The sequence below is a fragment of the Syngnathus acus genome, chromosome 8 (assembly GCF_901709675.1).
Source record: "Syngnathus acus chromosome 8, fSynAcu1.2, whole genome shotgun sequence".
In the NCBI taxonomy this organism is placed as follows: Eukaryota; Metazoa; Chordata; class Actinopteri; order Syngnathiformes; family Syngnathidae; genus Syngnathus; species Syngnathus acus.
The window spans coordinates 5,101,637-5,113,326 of record NC_051093.1 but is presented as its reverse complement, the minus strand read 5'-3'; the positions used below and the strand labels follow the sequence as shown (position 1 = coordinate 5,113,326).

The following is an 11,690-nucleotide window of genomic DNA, read 5'->3' as shown; positions in this document are numbered from 1 at the left end:
CCGTGGAATGGGTGCTGCTGGCCCTTTAAGAAGCGCAGGAGGAGGCGCGCCGAGCATCCTGGCTGCGGTGTTTTTGTCTGTCTGTCAGTGAGCGCTCCCAGGCCGAGGCGGCTGGAAGGATTTACAAAGACGGGGGGCAGGTAAGAGCAGCCTCTTACTTCTGTTTAATTTGCTATTTAAAAACAAAAGGAGTAAAAAAAAAAAAAAGGAAAGCTCTTTCATTGAGTGCGATTGGCACGTGCATCGCTTGAGCCGCTAGCTTTGACTTTTTCACCCCGAAACAGTCGGTCCTATTTTATTATTATTTTTTCCGAAAAGTAAGGTCGTTATAAAGCTTCTAAAATGCTCATTTGCTTTTAAACATAGTAAATTTGGCTGTTAAAATTAGTTTTCTTTCACGTCCTTTTGCCATGTGATGTATGGGTCTCGTGCTCTTCAAGCTAGCGGGATTTGCAATATTCGCTTTTATTATAATAATTTGAATCAAAATTCGAAATAGTCGTCCGTAGAACATTTATGTTTACGTTTTCATCCCGGTCAATTGTCTTCATCCATTTTGTGTGCATCAAATTTCTGTATCCAGTCCATCAATCATCTCGTGTATTGTTCTAAAGGTTCTAAAGGCTATTTGTGTAGTGCGTGCTAATTGTTACAACTTGTTTGACCAAAGAAGTGTCAGCATTACAGCATAACATGTGACGCCCCACCCGCCCACCATCCATGCCTAAGGCAAATCATTTTTTACAGTGTCATTACTAAAAAAAAACAAAAAAAACGCGAATATTCATGCAGCTGCTCAGGGGAGAGGGTGGGTCCGCGCTTTCTGCTCCTCATTGCTTCCAGATGTTGGTCCACTTTTTTTTTTCTTCACTCCCCCCCTCAAAATGAGCTTGCCTAGTTGGAGCTGTCCAGCGGGCGCCTGAAGCTTTGGCAGGGCTCCTCAATAGATGGATGAAGGGTGACTGACCCAAAAAGTCCACATGGGATTGTCTATGACACACTTTTCTGGCAAGCTATTTGATAATAAGCCCAGTTGTCTGGGTTCTCAAGTGAACTGATGTCACATGTTGCTCTGATGAGAAATATGCGGACCACGGCAGGATGCGGGGGTGTAGTCACGGGCTTGGCTGGTACACCACATGTACCAATCCTCTGTACAATGTGGCACTGTTGGCGCTGGTGTGCAGCGGGCCGCGTTCAATACCAGCGGTCGACCCGCTGAGTGCTGTGCGGCTCCTCTGTTTGTGTCACACTCGTTGAAGTGAGCCCACCCAACCGAATGCTTCAAAACCACCCACTGGAACCATTTTGTTACAGCCGTAACACGACCCTGAGCTGTTCGCTACCAAATGTAACGGGATTCGGCATTGTTTTTAACTCCTGGGGACCCCGTGGAATTACGTCTCTGGAATGCAATGCATCCCGTTGCAACTTTCGGACGCCCTCGCTGGGGGCTGCGATGGAATGCGGGGGTCATAAACCCCATTTGCACACCGGGCCACACGCCGGCAGGACTAATGAAATTACAGTCCGGAACCTGCGTGACGTTGCCGACCGAGTGCACGGCTTGATAATGAAGCATCTGTTCTTGTGCAACAATGCGATGTATCACTCAAATGTGGAAAGTTCCTTGATGAAAGGAAGCTTTTTTTTCTCTTGTTTAACATTCAAAGTGTCTTTAGAGAGTGCGTGGCGAAGGAAAACGACTTTTTAATGGACCTTAGCTGATGAATGAAAGAGTTCATCAGGATAAAGGCAACGGGCGGCCTATTATTTCTAACTTGCAGGGTTTGAATCTTGAATATTGCGTACTCGGGCATTTAATTAAAGAAAAAAGCATGTGTTCTTATGGCAGGAGTCTAAACAAATATGCTGTCCCAGTGCAAAAACATAGGCGGGTACTGTTTTCATATGGGCATACGGTCTCATTGGGATGAAGAGGAAAGTCCAGTAATCCAACTTGAGCTTCCCTAATAGAATGGAAACCTGAAACTCAAACAACCGGGGGGGGATTGTGTCGTCCACTACTTTTCAGTTTCAATATTGTATTGTTTCAGGCTTATTAAATGAGAGAAGGAACCGATAAGATCTGCGGACTAAAATGACTTCCCGTGCTCTGGCATCCCATCTCCACCGGACCAGAGCATTTAACCTCATCTCCGCTTTGAACAAGCATCTTCCTTCCGTCTGGTCTTCCTCTTCCTCCCTTGACGACTGCTGCCGCTGCCATCATTCTTAATCCCCACCCTCAATTAAACCCCCCCCCCCCTTTTTTTTTTAGCTTGTTTCTTTCCGGTGCCTCTCCCTTGCTCAGTTTCCTGTTGTGATGACCCACTAGCCGTGCCGCCGGGCGTTTACGCTCAAGGAGTAACGCGAGCCGCCCGGCCCCTCCCTCTCAGGCCAGCGCCAAACCGCTCAGCACGCCGCCATCCTTAACGCCTCCGTCCTGCATTTTAATGCGAGGAGCAGGGATTTTTCCAAAAGGGCAGAGTCCCGGTGGCGGCATCCCATTGGCCCGTCCGTGTCGCCGCGTGCGTCACGAGGTCGGCAAATTCCAGCACGCTAAGATCTCCTCATGTTAACAATCTACTGTATACATTTTACTGACGTATTCTATAGTGGACTGAAAGAAGCCATCTGTTTTCCACACGGAGGCAGACCCAGACGTCTCAGCGAATAGACACGTCCCTGCTGTTGTGTAACCGCTTGGTGCGTCTCCATTAAGATTCGTGGCCCCCGAGGAAAGAAAGTCTTGACCATAAATGAGCTTCAGTCGGGAGAGATAAAGTGCTCTCTCTGCCTTCTGCTCCTCATGAGCTCGCTCTTTTGTCCGAGTATTTTTAGACGTGGAATGTAGAAATCATAGTCATCTTCCGGGGCGAAGACTTTTTAAATTACATATTGACTTTTTGTTAGTTCTGAGCTTGTGCGTGATCTCCTTCATGTGTGTGCTCGCCCATGTGGGACTTGACTATATCCTGGATTTGCAGTGATTCCCACTCGTGGGCGAAAGTTTCCACTCAAAAAACGTTTCGCTTTACTTTCACGTTGTTTGCCTTAGTTGGGAGGAAGTGACCCGGTTGTTACCGGGCCCTTGGGGGTTTCTCCCTTTCCTGTAAAGCCTTCCTCCATCGGACCTCCACGCATTAGCGTTAATTACCCGGGAAATGTCATTGCAAATGTTTCTCCTGACAAATTGGAAGTTCTTACCTGGCTTCAAGGCCTCAGCTGTGTTTGTGGATACGTAGGAGCGGGAAAGGCTTTGGACGGGATCCGTGAGTTCAAAGTATTTACGCACAAACGGCGGGTTGTAGCCTAAAAACGCTTCATCATCTTCCGTCTGAGCGTGTTTTTTGGCCTAATCAAGATTCAAAGCGTTTAGTGGTGCGTTTCCTGGAAATCCAAACCACTTGAGTGTCAGGGTGTGGGTCTTAAACAACACTTGTGCATTTATTTGTTTGTTTTGAGGTGGGGACGTGCACACGCTGTCTGTCTTCCTCCGCAGATGCCCCGCCTCGCTTGATATTAAAACCAGCTGTGGAACGGAGGCCCTTGCATGAATGGCTCTTTGTGGTTTGCAGTTCGGCGAAAAAGGGCTGTTGCTACCCGGGCCACTCCGCCCTCACGACACGGCAGCGCCTCTGACGTGACACAATGAGCTCAGCAGCAGCGGCAACAACAAGGCTTGTTTTGATCTTTGGAAAAGGTCACGGCAAACTTGATAAAAAAATAAATAAAAAATGGCCGTTGAAGTTTGACAGTCAGCAGACGCGGTCACGCTACTCCCTACACAGCAAAGGAATGTAAAGCCTTGATAATGACAAACTGTACTTTTGGTTTGATCCACCATCTTGTACTTGTCATGTAATGACGTCACATTATTTTGCTGTCACACCTGGCGGTGGAAACACAAGGTCAGATTTATGGTCCCAAACCGCAAGCTGATTGGTGGAATTGTGGTTTCCGTCTCCTGACCTTAACCGTGAATTTGAAGGTGACTCGTGCAGCTGTTCAAAGAACACATTTCACAATCAACCCCTGAGGAGATGCTCGGCCGCCTCGGAGCTACCGGCCGCGCCGCAAGCAGGTCGGCGTCTCTTTATTGTTCACATCGGCGGTGTCTCTCAGAAAGCTTGGAATGTTTTTGCTGGCGTTGCAAGTAGTGTTTAGAATGTTGCGTGGGCCGGCCTCTTCCAACCAGACATCGGGCTCTTTTTTATCTCTGAGTCAACAACTTTAATGGCGTAGCGAACAATGTCTGATGACTACAATTTTACCCTTTTTTTTTTTTCATGAGTAATAGTTGTCGTTCATCGCATTAAACATTTTCTTGTTGTTTTTTTGCAGGCGGCGGCCTAAGAAAGCAAAAGAAGGACGGCAGTTAAAGAAAAACCGGCGACGAGCGAGCCCCCGTCGTTGCTGGTATGAAACGGAAAATATGCTCTTCTTAATTCAAAAACCATTCTCGGGCTTGGGAAACTTAGTGGGGGAAAAAAAAAAAAAAAAAAAAACTGACTTTGCAACAGTGAGATTTAATCCTTTTGTAATGGCAACAGCAGTGAGGTGACTCAGTTCGAGTGCAAGCGGTGAGTTTGATACACTTGGAGGAGTCACAACCACATCGATTTGAAACTCTTCGGGGTGGTCCCGAGCTTTTGAAAGAAAATCTCTACACGTCCTGTGAATCACATCTCTTGCAGATAGCGGCGCGCGGGAGTGCCGGGGAGGTCAAACATGCAATGTGAAAATCTTACGGGACATTCCACAGATGTGAATTGAGCGCAGGCTGACCCGAATCTTTCCCACGACGGGTTTTTAATCTTACAGGCAAGGCAGTGGAGGAGTTAACCTCCATTAACTTGACACGCAGATGCACTGGAAGGGATCACCACAAAAGGGGGCGGAGCTAGTCATTTATTTTTTTTGTCCTGCATGAGGTTGAAAATGGCAGTATGACGACTTTTTTTTGTTTTTTTTTGTTTAAAGGCTTCGAAAATGAGTGAGAACAGGCCGTCTCTGTTAGTTTATCATCTCAATGGAACTCTCAGTGCAAAGCGTGCACGCGGGGGAGAGTGCATGACTGCCAGCGAGACAGATGCGGAGGGAGGCTTGTTGCTGTGGGCGTAACCCCCCCCCCCCCCTTTTTTTTTTTTTGCTTTTTCGGGCGCTGATGTGGGAAAAAAAGAGTTTGTGTCTCAGAGTTGAATCGTGTCTCGGCTGCCAGTCGGCCAAGTTGAGGATGTTTGGTTGCGTAGCTGCACACTCTAATTATATCTCATCAACTGTCCCCTGTCAACTCCGCCCCCTCGCACGCACACACACACTACTCTGTAGAACACCAAACATCAATGTGACACTTTAATTCCACACTGGAGATATAAACAGAGTCCCAAAACGAAACACAGCGCCTTCATCATTGATTCTGATTATTCCACGTCACTGATTTGGTCTTCATGTATTTCCCATCACCCATTTTCCTGGTCGCCATAAATCCTGCTTGTGAAAAGTCATCCAAATCGCTGCTGGAAAGACAAATTCCTCTCTGGAAGCGTGCTCCAATATTTTGGCTTACTCATCAAACCTATCAAACTGCAGGAACTGACTCTCTTTTCAACAGCTAAAGCGACTACGCCTCAATGTCAAAATGGCCCCGCTTGTACTGTATGTAGGAATGTGTGTGTGTGTGGCGGTGTTGGTATGAGCGGGTGATGAAGGGCACAGATAAGCGGAATGGCAGCGAGACATTAAACTGATTCGGGGACTTCAAACATACCAAGTTCATTTAGTCAGCGTTTCCAAGCGTCCTACTTTTCAGCAGCGAGCGAGCCACAAATGAGAGAATATCCCGAATTTAAAAAGTGACAGCCGTGATAATGATAATGATTTAATCAAACACTGAAAGTCATCTGTCTGAATCGAGTTAAATATTACATCCGCTAGGACCGAGGAAGTTAATTTTTTTCCAAACTGTGATGCGGGCTGAGCTTGTGGTAGGAACAAACGGTCATGTGTTTGAGAAAAATACATCACGCTCCTACGCAATTAGCACAGAGCACAGTTGGACCAGCTGAGAACTCCTGATCATCAGCTGACGTTTGGGCAAATGGTGGAGAAAGAAACGAGAGGGAGGAGGGGGCATGGAAGACCTTAAGCTCGATTTTTGCGAGGCAGAAGTTCGCGTGCGCAGACGATTCCTAATAAGGCTGCGAGTCTCAAACCTCTGTCCTGGAATTGGCTGCCAGGAAACTTTTCCCCCCGTAACTCTTCTTCTACGCAGACTAAGAAGAGAAACAAACACGCACCGGCGACTGTGACCCACGAAAAATGGACGGATAAAATTAGCCAGACAGGGGGGGGTGGAGCAGGATGGCGGGGGGTCAATCTGGAGTCACACAATAACAATGATGTGATGAAAAAGTGAAAGTGAGGACTTCTCTTGCGTGTTATGCAGTGTCGCCGTGGCAACTGCTGAAGTCAATTCAAATGTTTCTGTTCCTCTTCCAGGTGACAAGTTTCCAGCAGCCGCCTGCCTAAAATGGCTCAAGTGCTGCATATGGAGTCCGGCTTCCCAGGTACGTCTGAGTTTACCTTAATCCCATTTTACGGTGACGCAATGGGAAAAGAAATGATCATTGGAGTGACGTCTTTGCAAGGGAGGCCGCTAAATCACATCCGGACGCACAAATAAGACTTGATCCCATTTTCTGAAGTCTGAGCCCAAGATTAGACGCAGATTTCCTTTTGTTTAAAGTTGATTTCCTTCCGCTGCAGGGAAGCTCAGCTCGCCGGCTCCCCCCTCCCTCCACGGCAAGGAGCAGGAGGCGCCCTACTCAGTGGAGACCCCCTATGGCTACCGCCTGGATTTGGACTTCCTCAAATATGTCAACGACATCGAGAAGGGAAACACTATCAAGAGGGTGCCCATTCAACGGCGGCCGCGCTACGGCTCGCTACCCCGCGGCGGCTACGGCTACAGCGGCTCCTGGTGGACCTCCACGGAGTCTCTGTGCTCCAACACCAGCGCCGACAGTCGCCACTCCTCCTTCTCCTACTGCGCTCCGGGCTACCACACGACACACAGGCCCAACTTCAGCACCGCCCGCGTGGAGAAGACCTTGTTGGATGCACGTCGGAAGCTGGAGGAGGAGAAGGAAGCGAGGAGGTTCTCCAACTTGGGCAGCATGCACAGCAGCGTGGTGGGTTCCAACACCTCCATCAGTAGCGCGCATAGCTTCAACCGGGCCCATGGTGCAGCAGCAGGAGGAGGTGGAGGAACCTTCACTCCTATAAACTCTGGGCTGTCCACGCCGGTGACGCCCACCCCGGCCCACCTTCAGCACGTCCGGGAGCAGATGGCGGCCGCCCTCAGGAAGATCCGAGACCTAGAGGAACAGGTGAAGACCATCCCCGTGCTCCAGGTGAAGATCTCCGTCCTGCAGGAAGAGAAGCGACAGCTCAGCGTCCAACTGAAGAGCCAGAAGTTTCTGGGCCACACCATGGGTTTCAACCGAGGTCGGAGCCGAGGCGAGCTATACATCGACATTCCCGAAGAAGAAGCGAGCGCAGGAGAGAAGGTTGCCAACAAGCCACCGGGGGCGACGTCTCCCACCGCGCCGGAAGGCTCCAAACAAGACTCGGGATGCGAAATCGAGGACACTGTTATCGTGGCCGGAGCCAGGCCGGATGCTAAACGGGAGCTGCGCACAATCGGAGTGGGACCGGAAGGCGAGAGGAGCAGTCGACAGGTCGGGGTAGGCGTTCGGGAGGTGGACCTGGGTCTCCTACCTGAGGCTGAGGCTCTGAAGAACCAAGTGGTTCATCTGGAGGCTCAGCTGAAAAGAATGATGGAGGAGCTGCACGCCGCGCAGCTGCAGGCCACGTCCACCCCGAAGGACGATGGCCCTCGGGCCGAGCACCCGGTGATGGCCACCACCATGGGCTGGCAGGAGCTGCAGGACGGCAACCTGCAGACTGTGGTCAGCTTCACGCAGCAGTCCCCCCACAGGCAGCAGAGAACCGTTGGCATCCAAGTCTACACGCTGGAGCGGCCCACCGTGGTGGAGGTGGGCTCTCTGCTCCGAGCGGTCGGCTGCAGCTCGCCCCCTGGTGGCTCAGCAGGTACTGGAAGAATCATTTTAATTTCATTTTAGGTAAAGGCCAAGAAGTTGTCCCTACAACGTATCGTTTTCTTCTCCAGAAGCTGCGACGGGGTTACCGATTGCAGTCAGCTCCAAGCAGGTGCGCGACATCCTCAAGAGCGAGTTGTCAACGTCCGTGCCCATACCCAACATCGCCGTCGGCACGGCCGGCGATCAGATTACCGCCGTGTACTTCAAGGAAGACGAAACGCGCCTGCAAGGAGGTGCCGAGACGCTTCAAGACGCCACAGGTAAGCTGTTGTTGGAGACGCTGCTCCATTCTGTTGTTTTTGAAGCGACTGATTGGAACCTTTTGCACAGCCTCGTCTCCCCAATCCTCCCTGAGGTCCATCATGAAGCGCAAAGCGGAGGGGGAACCCGGCTCTCCATCCACCAAGAAAAACTTGCACTTCATTGGCGTTAATGGGGGGTATGTCTCATTTAAGTGGCGTCCTCATTTTACGCCACTTCTGACATTTGAGATTTATGGCTATTGACATACAAATATTCACGTTGTTTGGCCTCAGTTACGAGTCGACGTCGTCCGACGACAGCAGCAGCTCTGACGAGGAGAGCGACTCCAGCGAGTATCACGAAGCCAGGGAAAAACTGCCAGAGTCCACGGCAGAGCACCAGCAATCCTCCCGGCCTCTAGAGGGCGACGTACCCCCGCAGACAACAGTCCACTCGGCAACCGAGCGCTCCGACTCTCCGCCTGCAGCCGCGGACACATCTCAACAGTCACCAGCGACCGAGTCTGCGGCACCAGAATGTTCCCCCCAGACTTCAGCGCCCGGCGCCAGCCCGGCTGCCACATGTCCAGCAAACGCTTCTGCCTGCCAGGAGAGTGTCGGCCCGACATTAGCCACCAGCACTGAATCCAAGTCGGCCGTGACCTCCTCAGCAACCCCTCCGTGTGCCACTCAGAGTTCAGAAGTTGCCGGGCAGCAGGCGGACTCCGCGGATCCCTCAGAATCCGAGTCTGTGAGCGTCCCCACAAAACAAATCAGGTAAGCGCACAAGTGATTTGTAGATGGGCAAAACGGCACAATGACAAATTCAATGTCATCGTTCCAGGTTGGAACTAAGCGACAGCCTCGTGTCGGCTCTTCATGACCTTCAGAAGGCCCTCGGAGAGCCCAACGCCTTCAGCCAGCAAGGAGCGGTATGCCAACTCGCCGTCCTCACTGCCAGAAAGGACTTCAAAACTTTTGTGCAAGTCACTTTTGCATGACGTGTGTGTCCTCATTGCGTGTTTGCTCAGAGGGAGGCGTACACCAGCGTGCTACAAGAGTGGCTGCGCGTGTCCTGCCACAAAGCGGCGGACGTGGCGATGGTCCGGGCCTACATGGATGCTTTTGCAGCCATCTCGCCTCAGCTGCTGCAGTTTATCATCAACATGGCGGACGGCAACGGAAACACGGCGCTGCACTACACCGTCTCGCATTCCAACTTCCCCGTGGTCAAACTGCTGCTTGACACCGGTGAGTCAAGTCTATTTGATGTCTGTTAGAGTATTCAAATATTAAACTTTTTTTTTTTTTTTTTTCACGACAGGTCTGTGTAATGCTGACAAACAGAACAAGGCGGGCTACACGGCTATCATGCTCACCGCTCTGGCTGCCTTCCACTCAGACAGCGACCTTCAAGCCGTCCTGCAGTTGCTGCGAACTGGGGACGTCAATGCCAAGGCCAGCCAGGTGCGCCCTCTACTGCTCATTTGCTGTTACTGCAAGATCAGGCCATCATAGCATTAGCAATTTTTCTTGTCGCCGCAAACCAAATGACACTTTTTGTCTTGCCAGGCCGGTCAGACAGCGCTGATGCTGGCGGTCAGCCACGGCCGGGGGGACATGGTGCGAGCCCTCCTGTCCTGCGGGGCCCAGGTCAACATCCGCGACGAAGATGGCTCCACGGCGCTCATGTGCGCCTGCGAGCACGGTCACGTGGACATTGTGCGACAGCTACTATCTGTGCCCGGCTGCAACGCCACCCTTACTGATAATGTGAGCGTGTTAGCTCAAATTGCATTTTTTTCCGCATAAGAAATTCTTCTGTCAAAATACACAATGAAAAATATTCACGTTCGTCTGCTGCTGTGTTTCAGGATGGCAGCACTGCGCTCTCCATCGCGCTGGAGGCCAGCCAGAACGACATCGCCGTGCTTCTCTACGCTCACCTCAACTTTGCCAAGCCTCCTTCCCCTGTAAGTAAACTTTTTCATCGTCTTCACACCTATGGAAATATGGAGAATGTTGGAGGTTGCCAAACTACTCGTGCTTTTTCATCCAAATTCAATTTTCTTTCATCTTTTAGGTTTCTCCAAAATCTCCTCTGCTGGGCTCTTCTCCTCCTGCCAGTGAAACAAAATGAAAAGTCTCCCGTTGTTAGTGAAGCACATTTTCAGTCGCCCGTCCGTATTTTTTTGTTTGTTGTGTCTTATGAGCGACTGAACTCCACGAAATAACACGCGTGTTTGGAAGAACATGATGTCAGCCATATGGAATAACAAAAGCAACAAGTGCCCTTGATCGGTTGCGTCCGCTTTCTCACCACCGCGACAGTTTTATCAGTATTTATACACCAAATGTTATGTATTCTATTTTTGATAGTTTTTTCTTAAATCTGATTTACCTCAGGACCTCGGCGGATGACTATTTTTATTTTATTCGCACCAGCCAACAAATGAATACATTTGATAAGGTACTACAGTGTTCGTGAAGGAACAGAAACAGAAAGTGACTGATGAGTAAGAAGGAAGTGTGTAAGTTATACGGAAATAATATATGTCCCTTTTCGACTGGTAGCTATCACACCGGAAATCAAAGTGATGTCAACATTTCACAGACTTTTTTTATGCCCACTAAACGGCCATATTCACTTTGGAGCAAGTCACGTTTTTATAAAGGTGTTTAATTTAAGCATCGATCTTTTTATACACTTTGGGTCACTGGCGGCGCTAGTGGGGGGGTCGTGAGGGCACTGGCCCACCTGAAATACGCTTGGAATTTTTTATGTAATCCTGAAAATAAAAGAGGGACTACAGAATAAGTTTGTTTTAATTACTACTGTCTGATCATATTAATGGCTTTTCTAGTATTTCTGGATGGAGTTTTGAGGTTTTCACAAATGCGGGAAAAAAATAAAAAACCATTGTCATTGGGTTTTGGTTGTTGTGTAACTTTTGAACATTCGACACATAAAGCTGACTATGTATAAATAAGACAATGAGTGTGTTTCTTGCTTCCTGATGTCATACTTGGCTCCCTACTGAGTTTCTGGCAACAACAATTTTATTATTTTATATTACATTTGATGCAAGTCATTTTAAATTTGTGTATTTAATTCTAAGCAGCTATCTTGGTTAGCGATGGAGGAAAATGAATGTCGATTACGTAGAGTCAAAAACGATGGAGTTTGATTTCTTATATACATTTGGATTGATAAATATAGAATTTTGATAAGATAATACATCATTTCCAAGTAAATCTTTTTAATGTGGTTTGTGATGAAAGTTCCAGCTGAAAATAATCATCAGTGCGTGCAGATGAT

General features: G+C 49.2%; 1 protein-coding gene across 1 annotated transcript; it reads left to right on the top strand.

Moving 5' to 3' along the window:
* Window positions 1-41: 41 nt before the first annotated feature.
* Window positions 42-11,363, top strand: kank2 (KN motif and ankyrin repeat domains 2). The gene is made up of 13 exons (XM_037256730.1): window positions 42-140; window positions 4,348-4,422; window positions 6,505-6,572; window positions 6,772-8,118; window positions 8,198-8,389; window positions 8,460-8,568; window positions 8,666-9,148; window positions 9,216-9,303; window positions 9,403-9,622; window positions 9,696-9,838; window positions 9,944-10,144; window positions 10,246-10,344; window positions 10,455-11,363. Exons 3-13 carry the CDS (start codon window positions 6,536-6,538, stop codon window positions 10,509-10,511), a joined length of 2,976 nt encoding a protein of 991 aa, XP_037112625.1. The 5' UTR covers window positions 42-140; window positions 4,348-4,422; window positions 6,505-6,535; the 3' UTR covers window positions 10,512-11,363.
* Window positions 11,364-11,690: the final 327 nt, after the last annotated feature.

Bases quoted from the DNA above. Each gene is read 5' to 3' on its own strand.
- kank2 (XM_037256730.1), top strand. From the start codon at position 6,536: ATGGCTCAAGTGCTGCATATGGAGTCCGGCTTCCCAG. The intron at 8,390-8,459 runs GTAAGCTGTTGT...CCTTTTGCACAG, and splicing joins GACGCTTCAAGACGCCACAG to CCTCGTCTCCCCAATCCTCC. The intron at 9,149-9,215 runs GTAAGCGCACAA...TCATCGTTCCAG, and splicing joins GTCCCCACAAAACAAATCAG to GTTGGAACTAAGCGACAGCC.